Here is a 20,833-nt window from a genome sequence, read left to right on the forward strand (position 1 = left end):
GGTGCCTGTAACCAGACCAACTGCAGGAGCAGGCGGCTATGTGGCCGATGGCTGAATTTCAAGAGCGCTTGGGGGTCATTGAGAAGTAGCCCAGAAAAGGAGCTGTTGCTGTAGTATCCCACAGAGGACTGGCCATTGACTCGCCTTCCAAAGAAATCATTCTATTCTTCTGCTGAATAGGGAACCCAATGCACGGCCCCACGCTGAGACAAACGGGATTGTAGCCTGGGGAGATGCTTAACCGTTTCATTCATGAGTGCATGCCACCTCAAAAAGACACACATGTTGTATCTCTATTGCACTTTAATCAACACTGAGACCAACAATCCGGAGTAGATAGTAGCTGGATACATGTGCCAAACACAATGGCTGCCCAACACCTTTGGCTGCATTTATAAGAATACATTAAGTATGTGTTTCACAGTAGTACTGATTTTCTTCCCCATAGCAGTCTGGGGTCTTTCAGAGTCATGTGACTGAAGCAGTGGGGGGTCAAAGGCCTCAGTGGTCGAGGATGCGCAAGTTGCCTGATACGATCTTGTTCTCCAGCATAGCGCCTGCCGGAATGTCGATTCGGTCTCCGTGATTGGCTATGATGATAACTGTTCCCTGGAGGGAGATGGAGAGCAATTATTGGACGGAAGTATAATTGCTACCAACAAGTTCGACGTTCTGAATCCTCACCTTCAAAGAAACCTGCTTTCCAAAGGTGACATCTCCAGAAACAGTCAGGTGGTCTAGTTCCAGCATATCTGGTATACTCTCGAATCTCATGAGGAAGTCGTGAACCTGCAGATCGACACGATAGTCTGCCAAGATCTCTCAGCAAACAGTTTAAATCAGAGCATACACAACTTGTGCTCAAACCTCCTAATTAACGGAACACAAAATAAAGGCAGTCCCAATATTTACAATCACTATTTACTTTTTGTTACCAAAGTAATGGGGAGCAGCTTTTCTGCTGAGTGCTGGCCCTTATAATTAAGCCAGAGTGTAATGAGGGGTGTCTAATTATATGGAGACCGAAGGCTTAGGAGGTAAAGTCACATGACATGAGTGAGCCCATCTATTGGCTCCCATAAGCAGTGCTGGGATGGGATAAAACAAAAGTGCAGAAAAGCTTACCGTTGAACGTCGGAAGCAAATGATTATCAGCAAAAGTGCTCACAACACTAACAGGATAAAAGCGGAAGGGGGGAATAAGGATTAACTTCAATAGAAGTGTGCTGAGAAGATATAGCTAGTTTAGTCTTTTTTCCCCGATGGCTGAAATGGAACATTCCGTATGAGCGCCAGACGCACGTTTACACCGATTTTGCTTCTGCAAGCGTGATGGCACCCTCGATGGGGGGGGGGGGCCTCTTTGCTCTTCCTGGCATGCAAGCTTGCTCTTTGTGTCTATTCATCATTCAGCATCAGAAAGCCCACCCAAAGAGAAGAAGCTCAACCTTCCAGAAACGGCAACATTCTACACAGTCGGTCCATTTGAAAGCTAAGAATACAAATCAGCACTGAAGTCAATCCGAGGTGTCCCAAGAAAAAGCACCGTGGAATAGATCTTAAAGTCTTTAGTTACATTCATCCATCATCCATGATTGCATATCCAATATAGGGTTTCTGTGATGACCTACAGTCTATCCCAGCAAGCATTTGGTTAGAAGGCTGGGGACACCTTAGACCAGGGGCATCAGACTCCAGTCCTGGGGGGCCGGAGCCCTGCACATATTTTGGTTTCCCCTCATTTAACTCACCTGATTCAACTCCTTGTGCTAATTATCACACAGCTCTTGAGCTGAATCATTTGTGTGGGAACAGGGAAAGAACTAAGCTACACAGGGCTCCGGCCCCCCAAGAATGGAGTTTGACACCCTGCCTTAGACCATCCATCCATCTATCTATTTTCAGTACCTGCTTGTCTTATTCAGGGTCCAGATCCTAAGCCGAAAGCTATTGGTGCAAGGCAGGGAACAGCCCAGGGGCACCAACTCATTGCAGGGCACACTCACACAACATTCACTTACACATGCACACCTAGGGTCAATGCCGCATCTCCAATTAACCATAGCATGTGTTTGGACTGTGGGGGGAAACCGGAGTCCCTGGAGGAAACCCCACGACGACATGGGGAGAACATGCAAACTCCATACACGTGGAGCCAAGGCGGAGACTAATCCTAACTGCATATTTTTGGATTTCAGGAAGGAACTGGACCAGAGAAACATGCTAAGTCCCTCAAACCCCAAACAGGACATGAGGGAATAGTGCTACCCAACCCACTGCCCTATTCTTGAATTGCATGTGTAATAAAAGCTCCAATGGGAATCTACTCTACACACTCTTCCGTGGGAGAGCAGAGGATTGTCCTATACCTTGGTGAAGGAGCTTCCCAGCTTGACATGGGGTGTTGTGGGGAACTCCCTCTTCTTGCTCATGGTGAGCGAGCCAGCATCCAACGTGTAGAGGTTGGACATGACCAGCAGCAGGTCCGAGGTGGTCTTGACGGGCAGGAAGCGGCTGCGTGGGACGTTGATGCCCAGCGCGTTGTCGAAGCTCTTGATGGCTGCTCCAACCGCCGTCTCCAGCTGGATGATGTTGAGTCCGCCGTTCAGAGTCTGGTCACACGAGGGGAAGGACAGCCATCAGCACAAGCTCAGACAGGAGAACAGCATTGACCAAGCCTACATTTTCATTACAGCGCTTACACGGGATAATTCCCCTTCTCAAACCTCAATATAAACACAGCATTGTTACCAATGGCAGGAACAAGGCTTCATAACAGTACCACTTGCTGGGTATGTGTATGCTAAAGTATGCCAACATCAGTGATTAACTACCCAATGAAGCTCTACACTCTAAGCAAAAGAAAGTAAGATTCAGTACAGCAGGGCTATTCAACTCAAGGGCCGAGCCCTGCTGATTTTCCAGCCTTCCTTCACCTGTGAGCCAGGTGTGAAGCCTCTGACCAATCAGAATCAGTAATTATTAAACTAACTACCTGGGAGAACTGAAAACAAGGCCTGGATTTGGAATCGAGGGCCTAAATTGAATAGACCTTCAGTACAGGATGCTTGATGATTAACCTGGGAAATATTAAGAACATTCTCACTTCAAGACTCATATTGAAGTTGGAATCCCACAGTGAATACAAGACCATAAAAGTAGCTGGAGAAACTGCATCTACACAGTAAATAGTCACTCGAGAGGGGAAAACTACAAGTACAAGGCACTGTGCAGGTATTAGCTAGCATTAATTTGTTCAGCTAGGATTTATTAAAAAGGGAGTCACTTGTCCTGATTGCAGTAATAGCTAACCTTTATCTGTTTGTTTCCACACATCCATGCACATCCATGGATTCAGAGTCCTGGCATGCAAAGAACAGGCCCAGCCACCATCCAGTGCCCTAGTTCTTACCTTAGGGTTCACAATGATCTCCATGTCCATGCAGTTCTTCTCCTGCAGCCTCTTGATTGCAGGTAGGGAGATCCACAGGTTGTTGGTGTTGAAGATCTTGAACTTGGTGACAGATTTGAACTCATCCACATGGGCCTTGGGCACCTGTGCTATCTCCAACAGCCTGAGCTTGCCGTCGTACTCGATCAGCGTCCCACCCTAAGTGTGAAGATTTCAGCATCGATAACCATTTTCTCTGAAGGTCTACATCAGTAACTAATAAAGGACCAAACATCAGGTCTTGAAGATGATTGTCAGCGGCAGGATTAGCCTACCTTGACGTCGGCCCGTGTCTTGTCGGTGACCTCCATAACGAACTCGCATCGCTTGCCATTCGGCTGGCTCATCAGGTGGTGCAGGATGTGCAAATCCACCGTGGCCCCCAGATTGTCAATGTTGGACACAAAGATATACTCTTTGCCCTCGGCGATCAGCTGGTCCAGCAAGCCCGAGTTGTAGAAGCTGGCGTAGATGTCACCGTGACCAGGGGGGTACCAGGCCTCTGCGTTCTCCCCTGATAAACCCATGTCCTTCGCCACCGGGAGGAGGGACTCCTTGTTGATCCTCGGGTACCTAGGTGGGAACTAGGTTGACTGAATTGTGCCTAAAATACTCAATTTAGGCAGTTTTCTGGTGACTATTTAATAACAAAATCAGGAAATGCATCCTTAAGAACAGAAGTAAAACTCCAATGTGGCATCATGTAAGTGCACAAGATTGAGCCAGCGGCAGACTATCTGACAATGATCAGACAAAGACAGTGTCTTGGGTGACACTCTTCTGCATCAGCCTGTTGTGATCCTGCCATCGTGTTACATAGTACAGGCCTGTCACCCTTCACTGCGGATTCTGCTACATTCTCCACCGTTCATCCTACCTTTTATTTTGCCTTAGCAGTCATGTAAGCCGCTCTGGAAAAGAGCATTTACTACATGAATAAATGCAAAAGCACTGGCAGGCAGACATCAGACATCCTCATATATTTCAGGACTATGAGCAGACCATGAGCTTGATTTCCTGAAGCGGACGGAATACTGCCAGAGGTATCCAGCGCGTTCGGAAACCCCAGCAGCACATCACAGGCAGAATCTCGAAGGATGCTACATTACCAGCTGCTAATGATTTAAACTGTACCTCCTTACCCCGATAAAACCTCTACAAATATACCATAGCTACAGCCCTTAACATCTGCCCTTGAGAACACTCACCTCTCAGATAATCCAATCAAATTGCACCCTTCAAATCAGAGCCATTGATATGATTTCCTATCGCAGAGGCAATCAAACTAAGTGCATTATACTCCTTTGACGGCTACATATTAATAGGTTTCATTAACCTCCAAAAGCAATGCTGCCATAGATTTTCCCGCTGTATGTCAATACTGTTACAGGCATACGGTCTCCATCCAGTGCATTAGAACATCAGAGAACAGCTGGATGCTGCAGACACACGGCTCTGCTGTTCCATGAACTCACAGTAAAGCCAAAGCATCAACTACAGCCCTGACAAGGACAAAGATGTCTGATATTTAGGAAGTCGCATGTAAAAATGATCATTTTTAAAATAATGAGAAAATATGGAAGAAGTCAACAGTAACTCGACACTGCCTGACCTGGAAAAGCCGAATAACTGCACCATCAATCGTAACCATAAACAAGTGACGTACGCGCCTCCTCCGGACAGGTGCAGAGGAACACATTGTTCCTTTTGACCCTATATGCTGCAGGTTCAAACCCTGTCTGAGAGTGGAGTTTGCTCCCATGTTTGCATAGGTACCCTCAGGGAGTACCCAGTGCTCATGCAGTCCAAATACATGCGGGTGAGTGAGTGTGTGTGTGTGTGTGTGTGACATGCATATTACAGTGTGGGGACCAAATGTCCCACAATGTAATAAAAACCTGATATTTTGACGTTATGGGGACCACTACTCCAGTCGCCACAAGGGGATACTCAAATTTAAAAAAAATCTGTGAATGCAATCAAAACACTAAAAATTCCAAAAGTCTTGTATGTTGTTTGGTTACATACGGTTAGGGTTGGGTGGGGGTTAAGAGTTGTCGTCCCTGGGATTAGGGTTTTACCCATAAAAATGAATGAATGGTTATAAAGTGGAACATGGTGTGGTAGAGACCAGAGACTAATGAACATAGTGTGGTAGAGACCAGAACCACAGCGAACAAGGTGTAGTAGATCTAAGAAACAGAGTGAACAAGATGCAATAGTGACCAGAACTGGGTCTGCAATGAATGAAGCAGCACAGAGCAGTGACTTATGTCAGGGTTCCCCAATTCTGCTCCTGGAGGCCAGAATACAACAATTTGCAGATTTACCTGCTCAAACACACCGTAATCAGCTAATTACCAGGGTTAGTGGGTGTGTATGAACAGCGAGATCTGAAAACTGTGTTGGATTCTGGCCCTCCAGGTGCGGAATTGGGGAACCATGACTTATATCACGCGCTGCCTTCTAAGGAGTGTAAGGGGGGTGAGGAAGAGAGGGCAGCCCATACCTGCTCTGGTTAAAGGTGTGGATCTTCACCCGGTGATGTGCATACTTCTGCAGGATCTTCTTGGTGTCCTCATCCGTGTTGAACGAGTTCATCAACACTAGAGGCACCTCTACATTGAAGGTTTTGTTCAGGTGCTGAAAAAAAAGATGGACAGGGACCAGTTTTCCGGAAGGCTTAGTCACCTAAGGCCACGTCAGACCTGGAAACCCCAGTCAAACCAGCTGGAAAGACAGGAGGCCCAGGGTCCTATACATCCTCCTTCTGGAGGCAGTCGGTCAACCTGGGCAAGGCCACAGGCACCCTGAAGACAGCGGCCTGCCCAGGCAAGACCCCAGCCCTGCAAAGGCTGCAGAGGCCGGCTGCGCAACATGCCTTTCTGCAAACAGCACCTAAAACCAAGCGGACATCTGCTCCGTTTTCCCAGGAAGAGATAAATAAATCCATGTGTCTAAGCTTTAGCCAGTGAACGGTGGGGGGCATGGGGCTCTGTTTTGGAGGACAGGGAGGGCTGCTTTTCTGCTGCCATGGAAACCTGCGTTAAGGGGCTCTTCGCTCCCAGAACTCCGACCAGGCTGAATGGATGTTAATAGAAACCCGATACTGAGCCTCTTTGTTGAGCTATTTCAGCCGTAACACAAACAGCGACACCAATGAAGAGGTAAAAGGTGCATTTCAACCCATCCAACTCATACACAAGTCTGCAGTTCGCTAACACAAGTCACTAACCAGCATATTAGCATGACTTTCAGGATAATCTGTGTGACCCGATTATGTTTCTGTCAAAACCAAGTTCATGGCCATCTTTCAGCCTGTCACTGGCTGTCACCACAGCATCCTTCACCGGGAAGAGACCCAAAAGTGGCGGATGGGTCGCGTCAGCCAGCCTACCTCGATCTGCTGCACGGTCAGGTCCAGGAAGGTGTTCTCGTTGCGCACACTGATGAGGCTCTTGGGCCCTTTGCAGCCCATGCTGGTGCCCAGGCCGCCATTGAGCTTGACCACCACAAGCTTGGTCAGGCTAGCCGCCACGCTGTCCAGCAGCCCCCGCGCCTTGATCTTCTCATAGGGCTGGATCTGCGGGGTGGGAGGGGCCAGACGGGGTCACTCGTGGCATACGGCGTTCTGACAACATGCCGTTACGATAACCGGAGGGCAGGATGGAGATGAAGGCTGTTTAATTTCCACACTCTGAAATGCTACTGCAATGCGGGACAACATCCAATCATAAACCTTAAAGGATAATTACTGCAAAACCACGATACTCATGCTAGACAAAAGGGGAATTAGTTAGTAACACCAGCACAAGTACCACATCTGATATTCGTGTGTGTGTGTGTCTATGTATACATACATACATACATACATACATACATACACACACACACACACACACACACACACACACATTTCTGTTACTTGCAAGAGATCTGATAAATATACTTCCACCCCCTGGAGTCAGACTGACTTGGCATAATGCCCCCCCCACCATAGAGATAGACAGCCTGTACTCATTGCAGTGACTCTGCCTGAGGGGGGGGTGATTTGAATACAAATCAGGTGGTGTTCCCTGTGTGTCCTGTCTGAGCTCACTCCTCAGCCCCCGCAGGAGGGGCCACTCAGGCTCCAGCTCACGACTCGCCCAAACGCTCCCTCCCCCCCCACACTCAGGAGGTGCAGTCGCAGTCATGTCACGGAGATGCGTCCCGAATGGTCGACAGACTTGATCTTCATGCTTCCCCAACTGGGCCGTCGACCGCGAGGCCACTTGTAGGGATGTGACACTAACGGTCTCGTCTGCCCCCCAGTACTGACAGAATCAGAGCCCCCGCTCCATACCATATGTGGTGAATCCCTAATTAAACAGCGTTAAAATCCCACGATTCCATGCTTCATATTTGCTTACCTGATATTAGAGGGGAACGGGGATAACAACGAACCGAGAAACCACCCACAGCGACAGCAGACAGAATGGGGGGGGGGGGGGGGCTCTGGCAGTGAGGCAGCAGCACTGCACACTGGAGATGACCTGACTGCTGCCCCGAATCAAACCTCGACATTTCTGCCACCTTCCAGAAGAGGCACACTGGCCTCTGGGCCCAGCCGCACACTGCGTTCTGATGCTTATTCCATACGCCGGAGTTCGATACGCCGGCACTGCCACCGGAACCATAAATAACATAGAACAAACAGCTGAAGCACGGCCAGGCTGCCCAGGATGCCTGGTTAAAGCTGGCCCCTTAGCACAACGTTTAAAAAGCTAAAAAAAATGAAGCAAAACATACAAAAGTCATTAAATCAAAATCAACCACTAGCCCATTTCAGCCATTTCTGAGTTGGATTTAACATCTGGATTTAACTAGAAACATTACCTAAAACACCAGGAATCCATAACTGTGAACCACTCCCCATGCAACGAAACTATTACCCCAAACAAGGATACAAATAACTGCCTTTCCAAGGGGTTTTATAATTAACTTACAAAACAGAGGGTCCCAAACACAACAACTTCAATTCTCTAATAAAAACAATTGCATCAAGCAGCTTAAATAAATCAAGTATAATTGTCCTAGGAACGGAGATTCTCCTCTTCCCGTGCTTTTCATTCGTACCAAGGATAACACAAGCTTTTAAAGAGGAAAAACACAAATAAATGAAGGCATCTTAAATCGTGCCTGATCAGCTGAAGCAAAAACCAGCAGAAGGAATACTTAGCAGGCTATGCAGGTAAACAGAAGAGGGGCATCGTGGGAAACAGAGACTGAGATATACAAGAATTTCACATGTATCTCTGATGATATCCTGCATCTGTGCATGGGCTCGCACAGGTCTGATGAAGTGCCATGACCTCAGAAATTAGAGTCACTCCATGCAGAGTTAACTTTCTCCCATTTCCATCCATTAGTGACGTCTGACAGAGTTCTAGCCTAACAGAAGCATTCAAAACGAGACCGGCGATTGCTCCATAGCTCCTGTGTTTGACATTTCGTAACGGTTCAGGGTATACATGGTGTAACATTGAATGCGGTGCTTGTTCACGGTGTGGGCTTCCATTACACAGAGAAGAAGGACAGCCTTACTTCTGATGAGTCACTGATCACAACTGTAGGAACGTTGGGCAACAGGAAAGGGTGGCGTCTTCAGAGCAGGGACCTCTACAGTGTTCAGAGTGACCCAGTCACAGGCTCAAGGGACTGAGGCACAGAAGTGGGCAGTAGGTAAGGAAATGTAGCGACGCCCCTCCCTGGAGACCCTGTGCGACTGACCAATGCCGTTTCCAGGTGGCTGCGCTCAAGCTGCTCCGCTCAGGAAAAACAGCTTCAGCCTTAGAGTCCCGGGAGATTCTGGTATTTATGCTACGCCGACAGGCTCACGGCTGAAAGGTCGTTACTGGAAGTCACATGACATTCCAGATGTCCAACTGCTGCCGGCGCAGCTCATAAATAGTCATGCAAGCATATAATTGGTGCTTCTCCAGGGTTTCTGTGGTAAATTTAGTTTATGTTTGTATAACACAGGAGTGTCATTAGCAGCCTGTTTCACTTTTCGGCTCGGTCCTAAGCGGGCTGGTGAATATAAGTGTTGTACCAAATTCTGACGGTTAAGGGGCGGCTTTACACTTTAAAAGGGCAGACAGCTAATCACAGTGAAGATGAATAAGTTAATAGGCCTCTTGTTTGGCCAGAGCATCACTGTATGTAATTACATAAGTGTTTAAAAGACAAGTACAACAAACAGATGATATTAGGGAGTGTAGCTAATACAGGCCTGCCGCTGGAGATGTTACAACGTGAAGCCCGTGGTAGAGCTTCCTGGAATCTGCAGCTCTTAGTCAAGGTCAAGGTCAAGGTCGGCATCATTAAACCGCTAATGTTGCTAATGCTAAAAGAAAAATTCATACAACCTCTGAGTAGGACGGCGCATCAGAGGAAAAATATCACAATGAAGAAACTCACAGCCCTGCATCGCTGATCCACGCTTGTAAACGATGAAAAGAAAATCCACGCAATAGGGGGAAGGGCTGCTTTGGGCAGACCGTGAGGGGGGGGGGGGGGCTAGCTCACCACAGAGGACAAGCAGAGGACAAGTCCAGAATGTCGACATGGACGCTGCCCCTGTTTCCCCACCCCCCAAACGTCCATACATGCCTCTACCCGTTACCGCGAGAGGAGACCACGAAAGCCTCTGAGGATTAGATGGATCGCTCCATGCAGCTGGCAGAGCTCGGCTATCCTGAGTCAGACCAGCGCAGGGCCTGCAGCCAAATCCCTCACAATCAGCCTGTGTGCAGCAGAACACCCCCCCCCCCCCCCCGAGAGCCCCACCCCAGCAGACGTGGCCCATGAGAAGCCCAGCGGCCAGGACAACCTCCTGCTCAGAAACGCTGCCTCAGGGAGGTGCTTTGACCGCTAACAGTTAAATGAGACTCAGACTAGCCGGCCGGCTCAGTCCCCTCCAGGTCTCAGTCACACAGTACTTGGAGACCAACAGTCACATAGTAAAACAAAACCACATGGAGGACAACACAGCCCCGTTGCCAGGAAGCACGCAGACTCATCTGTCCATCCAACCTACCCTCCAAGCTTTTAACCTTCTCCAGTTTCCTGCTCTGCTAGAAGCCACAGACCGTAGATACGGGTGTGAAAACTGCATTCCGGGCCCAGGAGTCGGCCGACGGTCTCGTTCGGGACACCACAGGGAGTATATGCTGGCACCACATTACCCAGCTTGCTCACTTACTGCTAAAGGGTAAAGCTAAGCATTAACCAACAAATCATGTTGTGCTGTTCGTGACTCATGATGCATCCTTTTTTCTATGCTTTATTGATACCTGTGGGGTATCGATCTCTCTGTTAGGCTACCCCATCTTGCTCTCCATGACACACAGACGCATACGTGGCTGAGAGGAAGCTCAGCAGCCACTGGCTGGGGGTTAAGGGCCTCGCTCAAGTGCCTGTGGACGTGACTACTCTGCTGCGAGCGGGGCTTGAACCGGCGACCTTCTGATCACGCACACAGAGGCTTAGCCTGCTGAGTCACATCCTGCTCCTCTCCATTTAGGAGGAAAATCCTAACCTAAAGTAAGCCTGGCTCCATGATAAGATTTTTCAGGTTCCATTATTTAATTGCAGCTGTAGATCGTAGGCTTGCCCAAGGCAAGCTTTAACACCAGCGCCCCCTGTCTGTGACATAGTGAAATTGCCCCTCAGAAGATGGCGCCCAGGTGGTCAGTGGCACGTGTCGCCCACTGGATTGACCCACTCTGATGATACAAAAACGAAGACTGTGGGATTTAATCTGGAGGATCAGACTGTTTTAAAGAGAGCTTTGCTAAAAAGATAGAAATTCCGAACCAAGCTTTTAAAAAAAAAAAAAAAAGTTTAAAAATAATGTTATAAAAACAAGGATGAAAAAAGGGGAACCCAGACAACAGCAATTTGGCCTATTTTCAAGATACCGCATGATATGCTTTGCTTAGTCGGTGAAGACAAGAGAACATGCAAATGGCCACACAAGGACCAGGAGGTGGGATGGGGGGGGGGGGGGGGGTGACAGTAACTGATCCGTTACTCTGTCATCACACACCCTACCATCCTTTCAACAGTTCCCCTACAGCGGGTTCAATCGAGAGGGGCGATGTGACATTTCAAAGCTTTAGACCTCATATGGCATTTAGTAGGGGACACGCTCTGAAAGCAAATGCCACTTGGTGGCGCTGTTTGAATCACAGCAGCGACTAAGGCACAAACTTGAACAGCATTGATCTGAAGAGAATACTCTACAGTCAGAGCAGCAAATCTGTAAGCCTGTTTTGTGCAGCTCCATGTAACTGAAAAGCTGAACTGGGGGATTCACGAAAACAGCCCGGGTCTCTTTCTGAGGCCGAGAACCTTTTACACGACCATCTAGCCCCCAGCATCTAGGTCCAGACCTGAAAATAAAAGCAGCCCCCTTTTCCGCAAAGATCAGAGGTGATGTCATCACCCCTCCAGCTTCCTGAGCTTGTTGGTGAGCCAGAGAGGGCATTGGAGGTCACAGTGTCACAGCGTCACAGCCGCCTCTGCATACCAGAGAAGGGTCAGGCTAATAATAGGGTATCTACATGTACAGATGATTATCGGGGGGGGGGGGTGACACTGAAATGTCACACAGACTGCTGGCGCACGCCCCCCCCCCCCCGCCCCCACATTCTGCTCTCCTCGCTTAGTTATGTTCTCGCAGTTACACAACACAGGTACGTGCACAGCATGACCCCAGCTCAGAGACGCTGAAATCTGCACTCGTTCTCGAGGTCGCCGGTCATGTGATCACGGCGATCATGTGGTCACGTGCCGCGCTTAAGATCTCGTCTTACCGCCCGCTCTCCCTCCTCTCGCTCTCCCCGTCAGTAACCCGCACACTCACAGCCTCCACACTCTCCTTTCAGACGTGTTCCCTTCAGCTGGGGCAGAGCAGGAAACCTGAGACCGTCTCAGTGTGTCCCTGCGGTGCGGCCGGACTGAAGAGCCTCTGTTGGCTCACCGGCTCCGCATCACTGCCAGAAGAGGCCTGGCTCTCCAGAAACCTGCTCATACACAGGACACATCTTAGCAGAAACCTGTACCGTCTGGGGCCATCTGGAAGAGAATGGGGTTCCAGTGGAGTCTGGGTCCTAGCGATGCGTGATATATCAGTTAGTGTATCGATGGGCCATATTCATAAATCATCAAGATGTCTGTAGCAGTCTGACATGCTGATCTTGGCCATTATTCACACTGCATCAATTTTCAAACTTAACGGCACCAGAGCTAAAGGCACAACTACAGCAATAATGGAGATGACTGACTAGACAATCAGCCACTTTCCGTAGTTTCACCAGCTCATCCGGCACTTAGAAGAGGTCGCAAAGTACTGGCCCGCAAGGTTTTGTTACGACACGTTATTAATTTGTTACTAAATCTGCTCTGCAGCTGAATCTTTCTTTTTCCACAACAAATTGTATAACGTCATTTCGCTAATCTTTCACTTCAGGATCAGAATTTAGGTAGGCCTCAGTATTGGTTAGAGCTGCACAGTGCTGGAAAAGAATTTACATAGCAATGCTTAAAATTTCTACAATAAATATCATAATATTTATAAAATAGTTTTGGTCAAATAAGTTGATGATGTTCCTACAAGTTGCTTTTGCTCAACATCGTTTCTATGGAATTAAAAATATTTCCATACAGCAGAAGTTGAATGTCTGTAGGTGAACAGGTCTCATTCTTACACTCATTCTCTGGGCACGTTCACTTTTCTCATTCTTACAATTTTTGTTAAATTACTCAAACATGCCACACTCACAATAAATGAGTAGCAAGAACAAAAATAATTGGATTGGACATCGATGCAGAGCTCATGCAAAAGCAGTGGGGGTACACTTTACACTGATGTTTTTTTAATAAATATTGGATATTACTGAAATTGCAAAGCTTACTAAGTGTTGTTTCCTGTGACTGAATATAAATATCAAACTACTGATTCTGCCCAAAGTTTCTCTCACTTTTTCTTTTTTCTCCTTATCACCGTCACCTCAGGCTGGCTCTCTGGTGACTTCAGACCTCGGTCTCTGTACTCGGTCCCTTGACAAAATGCTGTTTGTCAAGAGCACTATATAAATAAAGCCGAACTGAACTTTACACGTCGGTAGGACTGTGTTCAGAGATCACACTGCCTAAAATAAGCCGTACAGCCACCAACATTCACTAAGGAGGGGTCATCTGACGGCTGAACCGACAGTGACACCAAATAACTTACATAACAAAGTACAAGTTCATGTAACTGAAGCTCTGTTGACCATCTAGAAGTTATGACGACATTTGCAAACACAGGATTGTGGCTGCAGGGTAACAACCCCTGGAGAGCAACCTCTCTGTACCTCACTTCATTAGCTGTGTGCAAGATACCCAACACCAAATAAAAATCCACCATGTTTTCTGTGTGTTTAGAATACTGTGGTATTGACTTAGCTGACGAAGCCACTACAGCAACTTACCGAATCCTCCGGAGGTCTGTGAATCTTCGGCCAGTCCACAGAAGGGCCTTTGGCTTGCAGGAATCTGTGGAATATCTTCTTAAAGCCCTCAAAGTCCTTTCTGGCAAGCTAAAAAAAAAAATGGGACAAGGAAGTAAAGCAAAGCCCAGATATGACCAGAGAGGTGAAAACGGGTACACAAGCTGAAGGTATCTATAGAGCTTCACAGACCATTCATAATGCATAATAAACATGGCTATTATGTGTTCATAATGCTTTATGAATGCAATATAATGCATTATGAATGTATCTATAATGCATTATATTATAATGACTGCTTTAAGTGTTACCGTATATTTTTTATATCAGCATCAATCAAGACGCAGACACTGCAGATGACAGGGCCTTTCGTACAGCATGGAGACTGAAGAGAGGGTCTGAGAACACCTGCTAACCTAGCCGCAGAGCACTTTCCAATAAACTGCATTAATTCAGTCTGCTCCACATCTAGCTTCAAACAGCGTACATATTTGTTTTTCTCAGCTGCCCCTCTATTTCAGTAAAATCAATATTTATTGCTAATACTTTTCCCCCCCCTGCAATAAACTTTTCAAACCAATGACAATAAAAAGCATTGAGCCTAAGCAGAGTCTAGCTGACAGTTTCCCGTTGTGAAGAACACACAGCTTATAACTATTTTTGTCTTTGGCAAATCGCCTTTGATCTGACAGCTGTACGATCTTCACACAGCAAAGCATTTCCACTGAGAACATTTTAATCCCCTCCTGTTTGTTCCCAATATTAAGACACGAACATTCGTCTTTTGACTTTTCCAGTTATGAAGTTGCCCCTCAGTTGAGTGCATAATTATCTTCACCGGGATTATCATTTTTTTTTAATCCTCCACAAGTTCCAAAAACCATTTAATTGCACTGGCATCTGTTCCCTCCAAAGGGGTTGGGCTGTAGAGCCAAAGAGCGTGGCAGAGAGTCTGCATTGTACCCAGCGGTACTCTCATGCGGCACTTTGCGGTACTTTACATATATGTCGCTTCGAAGCTCTTAAACCGCATTCAGATTTGCGAATGCATGGTCATATGATACAGGCACAAAGAGGCCAAACTTGCTAGTCTTGTTTTAAAGAACAGATCCTGTTTCATTTGCGGTTCTGGGAATGAATAGCAGTTTTTGTTCTTCCGAAGTGTAAAACTGTAACAGGTAACGTACAACATCCAGAACCTAAAAGGCGGCGGCGGGGGGGGGGGCGGGGGAATCACAGGCAGCACAAGGCAGGAACCCCAGTGACGGGATGCACACTCACAGTCATACGGTAAAGGCAATTTGAAGATGCCAGTTGGCCTAAAACATACAGTTTTGGGTTTTTTGGAGAAAGCACACGTGACGAGGAGAGAACATGCAGGCGCTGCTCTCTCAGTGCAGGAGCAGAACCCTCAGGCCTGGAGGTGTGGAGAAACCACTGAACCAAAACTCAAACAGTGAAACTAAATCAACTTGCCCTACATCTTTCCAGCAACTGAGATGATGTCAACTTTGCAAAACAGGGAATTGGATGGATGAAAAAAAAGTTTATTTCATATTGGCATGATTCTTTCATTCCATGTGATTCAGGCTACAAACAGACTGGTTCTCATTTGTATTGAGAACATAAAAAAAAAAAATCTTTCATATATAAAAGATGAATTTCGACTGAAATTAAAAACTACGCATTCATTCCATCTCTTTGAAGTTTTTGGCCTATGCGGCTCTGCGGGGGTCACCCGTCCGTTGTCGTGCCCCCCCCCTCCCCTCCCCTCCCCCTTGGAGAGCTGAGCTCACTTCCGCCTGGGCACCCTTGGTCGTGCCCAGCAGCTTCTCCAGCTCCGTGTGCATGGATGCTTCCAGCTCCTTCCGCATCACCTCCTGAAACTCTGCCATTCCGCTGTTGGGGGCCCTGCTGGTTAAACCTGCGGAAGAGGGCAAAAACGCTCAGGCAAGCATCTAGTTCATTAACAAAACAGCAAGAGACGTAAAGAAAAGAAAACCCCCACGCGACGATCACACTGCTCTGCCGCTTCGCAATCCTCTGCTTTTCCTCTACAACTTGAGATAGCACTGATTTTCATTGGATTTTTTTTAATACACTGCAGCAGGGGCGCCGCCAGAAATCTTGGGCCCCATGAAAGATTACAATTTTGCCCCCCCCCTTTTTGCGAAAAGGTAAAGCCCCTAACAGGGCCCCATGTCAGTGCTGGGCCCCTAGAATTGTTCTAACCTTCCCCCCCTGGCGGTGCCCCTGCACTGCAGTACAATACTATTACATCAAACTAGAAACGCCACTCTTCGTATAAAAACCACCTGTAAGCTCCTTGTTAGATAGTTATCAGCACATACTGATAAAGTGATGTTGTAAGTTTTGAAAAGACTTTTCATACATTAGGCTAAAGGACAAATTTAGACACAAAAACAAACACGCAAACATTTAAACCTGAAGTTGTATTTAAGAGAATATGATCAAACAGGAAACTTTGAAATAATGCAGGGAGGTAGAATCAATACATCACTTATGGACTATAACACTCTGTTAGGTGTTTGCAGTTTGTCTCCTGCCAGTCTCCCCAACTTCACAGTTGATTCCACTATAACATAATGAACAAATTTAAATAATATGAAACTCCCTCTTACGCCACTGCCCGTGGCCTTGGTCTCTTAGTCTAAGAAATGTGACACTTGTTGCTCAGCATCCGATTATACATCATTGAGCATTTTCATGTACTGCTGATAGCTGATGTTTGCCGATAAACAGTTCCTGTGGCCACACTACCGTTTGGATCCACTTCTTGTTGGCGGTCAGGATGTAGGCGTACGTACTACTGCAACCTTAAGTTAACTGCAGAAGCTCTTCTAGGAAGTTTCTGCAGTCGAGGTACCCAGAAAACAGCTGTGGTAAAAACGACTTTATTAAGCAGGCTTAGTCTTCGCCAAATAGTAAACTAGTTTACAAAGATTTTGACATGTTGGGGGGTCTTTGAGTTACAAACGTACGCAAGTGTTTTTTTTCGGGAAAAAAGTATGGATACACATGCATGCAAATTAGTAAAAACAAAGACCAGTAAATAACATTTATATACAAACAAGGCCGTGTCAATGTCAGAAAAAAAGATTTTCCAAACTAATAACTTCCCAAGAATTTCATCAAAGTCTGCAATGTGCCAGTAGTACTAATATGCATCGTTTTTTTTTTCTTTTTTGATGGACAAAACGACGACGTACTGTAACATGACTTGCAACGGTGAACATACACTGCAATTTCCTCCAGTTAATTAACTGCAGCGGCACGATCACTGACAAGACGGATGAAAAAAGAGGAATCGTCAGGAAACTGTCCCGCAGACAGATATGGCTTTTTGATTAAGTGCTTATAATGTCGTTTAATTTGTTTTACCACATTAAGAAATGACAGAACCCTTATATGAATAATGAGAAAGTGATTGAAATGTCGCCTATACATTCAGTTTCTTTAAGTGTCTTCCCTTGTCTAACAAAACGTAGCTTCCACGTTGTGAGTTAATCCAGTATATTTCACACACAATCTAAATAATCTTTACATTTGTTTCTGAAATCTGTTGTCAACGACCTGCTTGGACACTTACCTTCAACGTATAACGACATCTCTCCTTTATCTTAATATTTTGAAATGATTATCACAAAAGTAATTTCTTAAGATCCGCCGTTACGTCGCTCCGATAAAGTCAGATTAAATTTTCTAAATCCCCGATCTGTACTATAGAAGTTCAATTACGCGTGAAAACTGTTTTCGCTTATGGAAGTAATAGGTATACAGATTAAATCGCTCTTTAATAGATTCAGCTTGTGAATTCCCGTGGCATGATTATAAAATCCTTTTAAATGAACCAAATCTTCTCCCCTCCCACTTCAAGTAGGGGAAAAAAAACTAAAAACGCCCAAATGTTGAGACCCCTGACTGGTTTAATCCTCTTTATCGGGAAGAAGTCGCCTGTACCTTATGAATACTTCAACGCTTATGAACCAACATAAATGATTAATTTGGGGCGTATTTACAGGGGAAAAACAGCCCTGATCCGCTATCTGATAAATAAACCACGGGACGCATCTTAGGTTGGCTCAAACACGCCAGCCAATACAATCCCCTTTCCTTTGTAATATATTATACGTTGACCCCCTTAGTTTCCTAATTCATACCAAATCCAGCCCCTTATTGTGAGGGACACCTCCACGCACAGGCAAGGACTATATATGTAGGCACCTTGCTCATGCTACAAGGTTTGTGCCTGTGGCAGGCATATGCACACGACAGATGCAAGAATGACTCTTATTTCGCCCCATGCATGATACCAACTTAAATGCTAAACAGCAATGGGACCACTAGCAGCTAACGGTCAGCATAGGTCCGTGTTTGCTTAATCTTTATCTGAGAAGAAGCGTATGCAAGCTGGCGGGAGGGAAGGAGGGAGGGAGTGAGTGGCGGTCACGGTGCATTCACATCGCCATTCAAGCAAAATGTTCACCACTGCTCTGGATCAGCCATTACCCACCTTTCAACAACTATTTTGCTTTCCTCAACACTGCTCCAACGATAAGGTGCTTAAAGCACTATAGCGAGATTACTACGTGCACCCGTGATTAGGGCAAAACTCAAAAGCTATTAAAAGCCACAACGGCACATCGTCAGAATAACTCGCCAACACCACGTTTACTTACAACGGGCTCCGTTCTGAAGCCTGTCTGCTGTTACTTAAATAGCCAATTCGTTGCCGGAAGTGTTGCGCACGTGTGTAGAACAGCGAATCGCTATTGGGCAACTAAATTGGCCATTCACAGCAGAACAAAACGAGTTTTGTTCAATCTGAATCGCACTGTCGGTGTCCAACCAATGGCAGTTTCCAAACGTGGCCGGAATTGGTTTAATATGCGTCCGTCGCGGGACGTGGGAGGAAGAGCGGTGTGGCGGTGGGCGAAATGGATTGGGAGGCGGGTCGTTTGATTCAGTTCGCCTAAAAATGTTTTTCTGATTCCTTAACCATCTCGTTCTGAATCACTTGTGTTCTAATATCATTTAGGCTAAATAACGTTAAGGAGTAAGCTAAATATCACGAATACGTCATGTGAGAAAACAGTATTGTTATTGAATTATAGTCTACTAGGTGGCAGGGAGGCGCAGTGGTTAGCGCTGTTGCCTCACACCCCTGGGACTCGGGTTAAAGTGTCCGCCGTGGATTCCTATGTCGTCGTGGGGTTTTCTCCGTGTAGATGGAATCATAGTCTAGCCCTCTGAACAGTGTCCATTACCTACTCGTGTTTGTTGAAAACGCAACCTACTGTAGCAGCTCATCACATAGTTAGCAAACCGTGGCTAAAATCATTTTAAATAGTGCAAAAATGTTGCATCTCTTAAATCCAACTGCAGGATACGGGAAGTCACTACACATGTAGGCTATATGCTACACCACTAGATGGATAATTTCAGTTATGACCGAGACAGAGAGCCAATCTCGTTCACCTCGTTCACCAACTCGTTCACTCCTTCTGGTCTCTCGTTCTCCTTCTAGGGTGCGTTTCCCAAAACCTGCGGATAGCAGCTGACATTCTTGGGCTCTTTCAGTTGCATGATATAAATATATTTTAAATGTATAAATACATTGAGTAATTTAAATGATACACGTGCACACATATCATAGGTCAAAACATTGCAAAATTTGGCTGAATTATAAACGTCACATATGGTTCTAAATGGAGAGCCATTTGGGAGCCAAAAAGAGCAGGCCCCTGTTTCTGAAATGAACCAAATGATCTAACTTACTAAAAAGACCCGGAATTCCCATCACTAAACTAGAGACTTATGCGAAAGTTACCCATGTTATAGAAAAGCCCCCTTTCCTATCCGCAGCAAATGTGTCTAAATATACTGGTACAATCCTGCATTTTGAAAGATGGTTTTAGTTCGCTGGTATCTTTTGGCTCTCGGGTTTCTTTTATTATGAAGAGTGATGTGAGATGCAGCCTGGGTCCATTGTTGTTCACTATCGATGGCAGACTGTACCTCATCCACCATTGAGTCAGCCACAGGTTGATTTAATAGTAAAGTAAAGGCCATGGGACGTCATTTTCTGAAATGGGCAGGCCCTAACTGACCTTCTTCCTTTGAAGTGTTTTCAGGAATGGGTGTGTGGACTATAGGTCAGTGGTCACCAACCCTGTTCCTGCAGATCTACCACCCTGCAGAACTTAGGTGCAGCCCTAAATGAATGAACACACCTGATACATTTAAGCAGGCCCTTCAATAGCATCACAGTATTAGTGCCAACTTAGTTTCAACATAGCTGGCTCCAATACTTATCTGTATCAGGTGTAAATTAGGGTGGCACCTAAGCTCTGTGCTAGAGCACCAGGAGCACAGTCATTGGCCACTGCTGTAGGTGCTTAATGCAATGCCATTGGTGAGCTATCTGTCAATGGAAACACTTGAAATATAAAACTACACAGGGCACAAAGGTACACTTTGGACAAGAAATTGGTCCATCGCAGGACACATACTCATACTCATAACTTCTTCTGAAGGATAATATATTATTCGTGGCATATCTAACAGAAATATAATGTGCTGTAGCAGTAATACTGCTATGTTAGCAAGTTTTTAAATTTTTTTTTTGACTTTCAGACAGTGGTCTCCCCCGTGTGGTGAGTTGTTGTCATTACGCCATAATTCATGGAGTGCCCTGTCTATTGACTTACCAAAACTGTTCAGGGCACCTGACCAAGGTTCCAATGGGAGAATTTATGTAAGCTAAGCTGTAAACATACTACCCAAATATTGCAAAACATTCAGATCACAAAAACAGCCACAA

The 20,833-nt window shown here is 46.1% G+C and overlaps 1 protein-coding gene across 3 annotated transcripts; it reads right to left on the reverse strand.

Moving 5' to 3' along the window:
* Positions 1-285: 285 nt before the first annotated feature.
* LOC111850772 (UTP--glucose-1-phosphate uridylyltransferase-like) lies at positions 286-18,762 on the reverse strand. Of its 3 annotated transcripts, none has more exons than XM_023825001.2 (10): positions 18,690-18,762; positions 15,786-15,913; positions 13,972-14,079; positions 6,849-7,034; positions 5,961-6,094; positions 3,727-4,024; positions 3,413-3,610; positions 2,370-2,612; positions 685-789; positions 286-609 (listed from the first exon to the last, which is right to left on the reverse strand). In XM_023825001.2, the coding sequence occupies exons 2-10, from the start codon at positions 15,882-15,884 to the stop codon at positions 502-504; spliced, it is 1,479 nt and encodes a 492-aa protein (XP_023680769.1). In that variant the 5' UTR covers positions 15,885-15,913; positions 18,690-18,762; the 3' UTR covers positions 286-501. The 3 variants fall into 3 exon arrangements, with proteins under 3 accessions (XP_023680769.1, XP_023680768.1, XP_023680767.1); XM_023825000.2 differs by having other exon boundaries at positions 18,524-18,724; XM_023824999.2 differs by lacking the exon at positions 18,690-18,762 and adding an exon at positions 17,600-18,115.
* Between the last annotated feature and the right edge of the window lie 2,071 nt (positions 18,763-20,833).

Source organism: Paramormyrops kingsleyae, chromosome 20 (assembly GCF_048594095.1).
Source record: "Paramormyrops kingsleyae isolate MSU_618 chromosome 20, PKINGS_0.4, whole genome shotgun sequence".
NCBI classification, from domain to species: domain Eukaryota; kingdom Metazoa; phylum Chordata; class Actinopteri; order Osteoglossiformes; family Mormyridae; genus Paramormyrops; species Paramormyrops kingsleyae.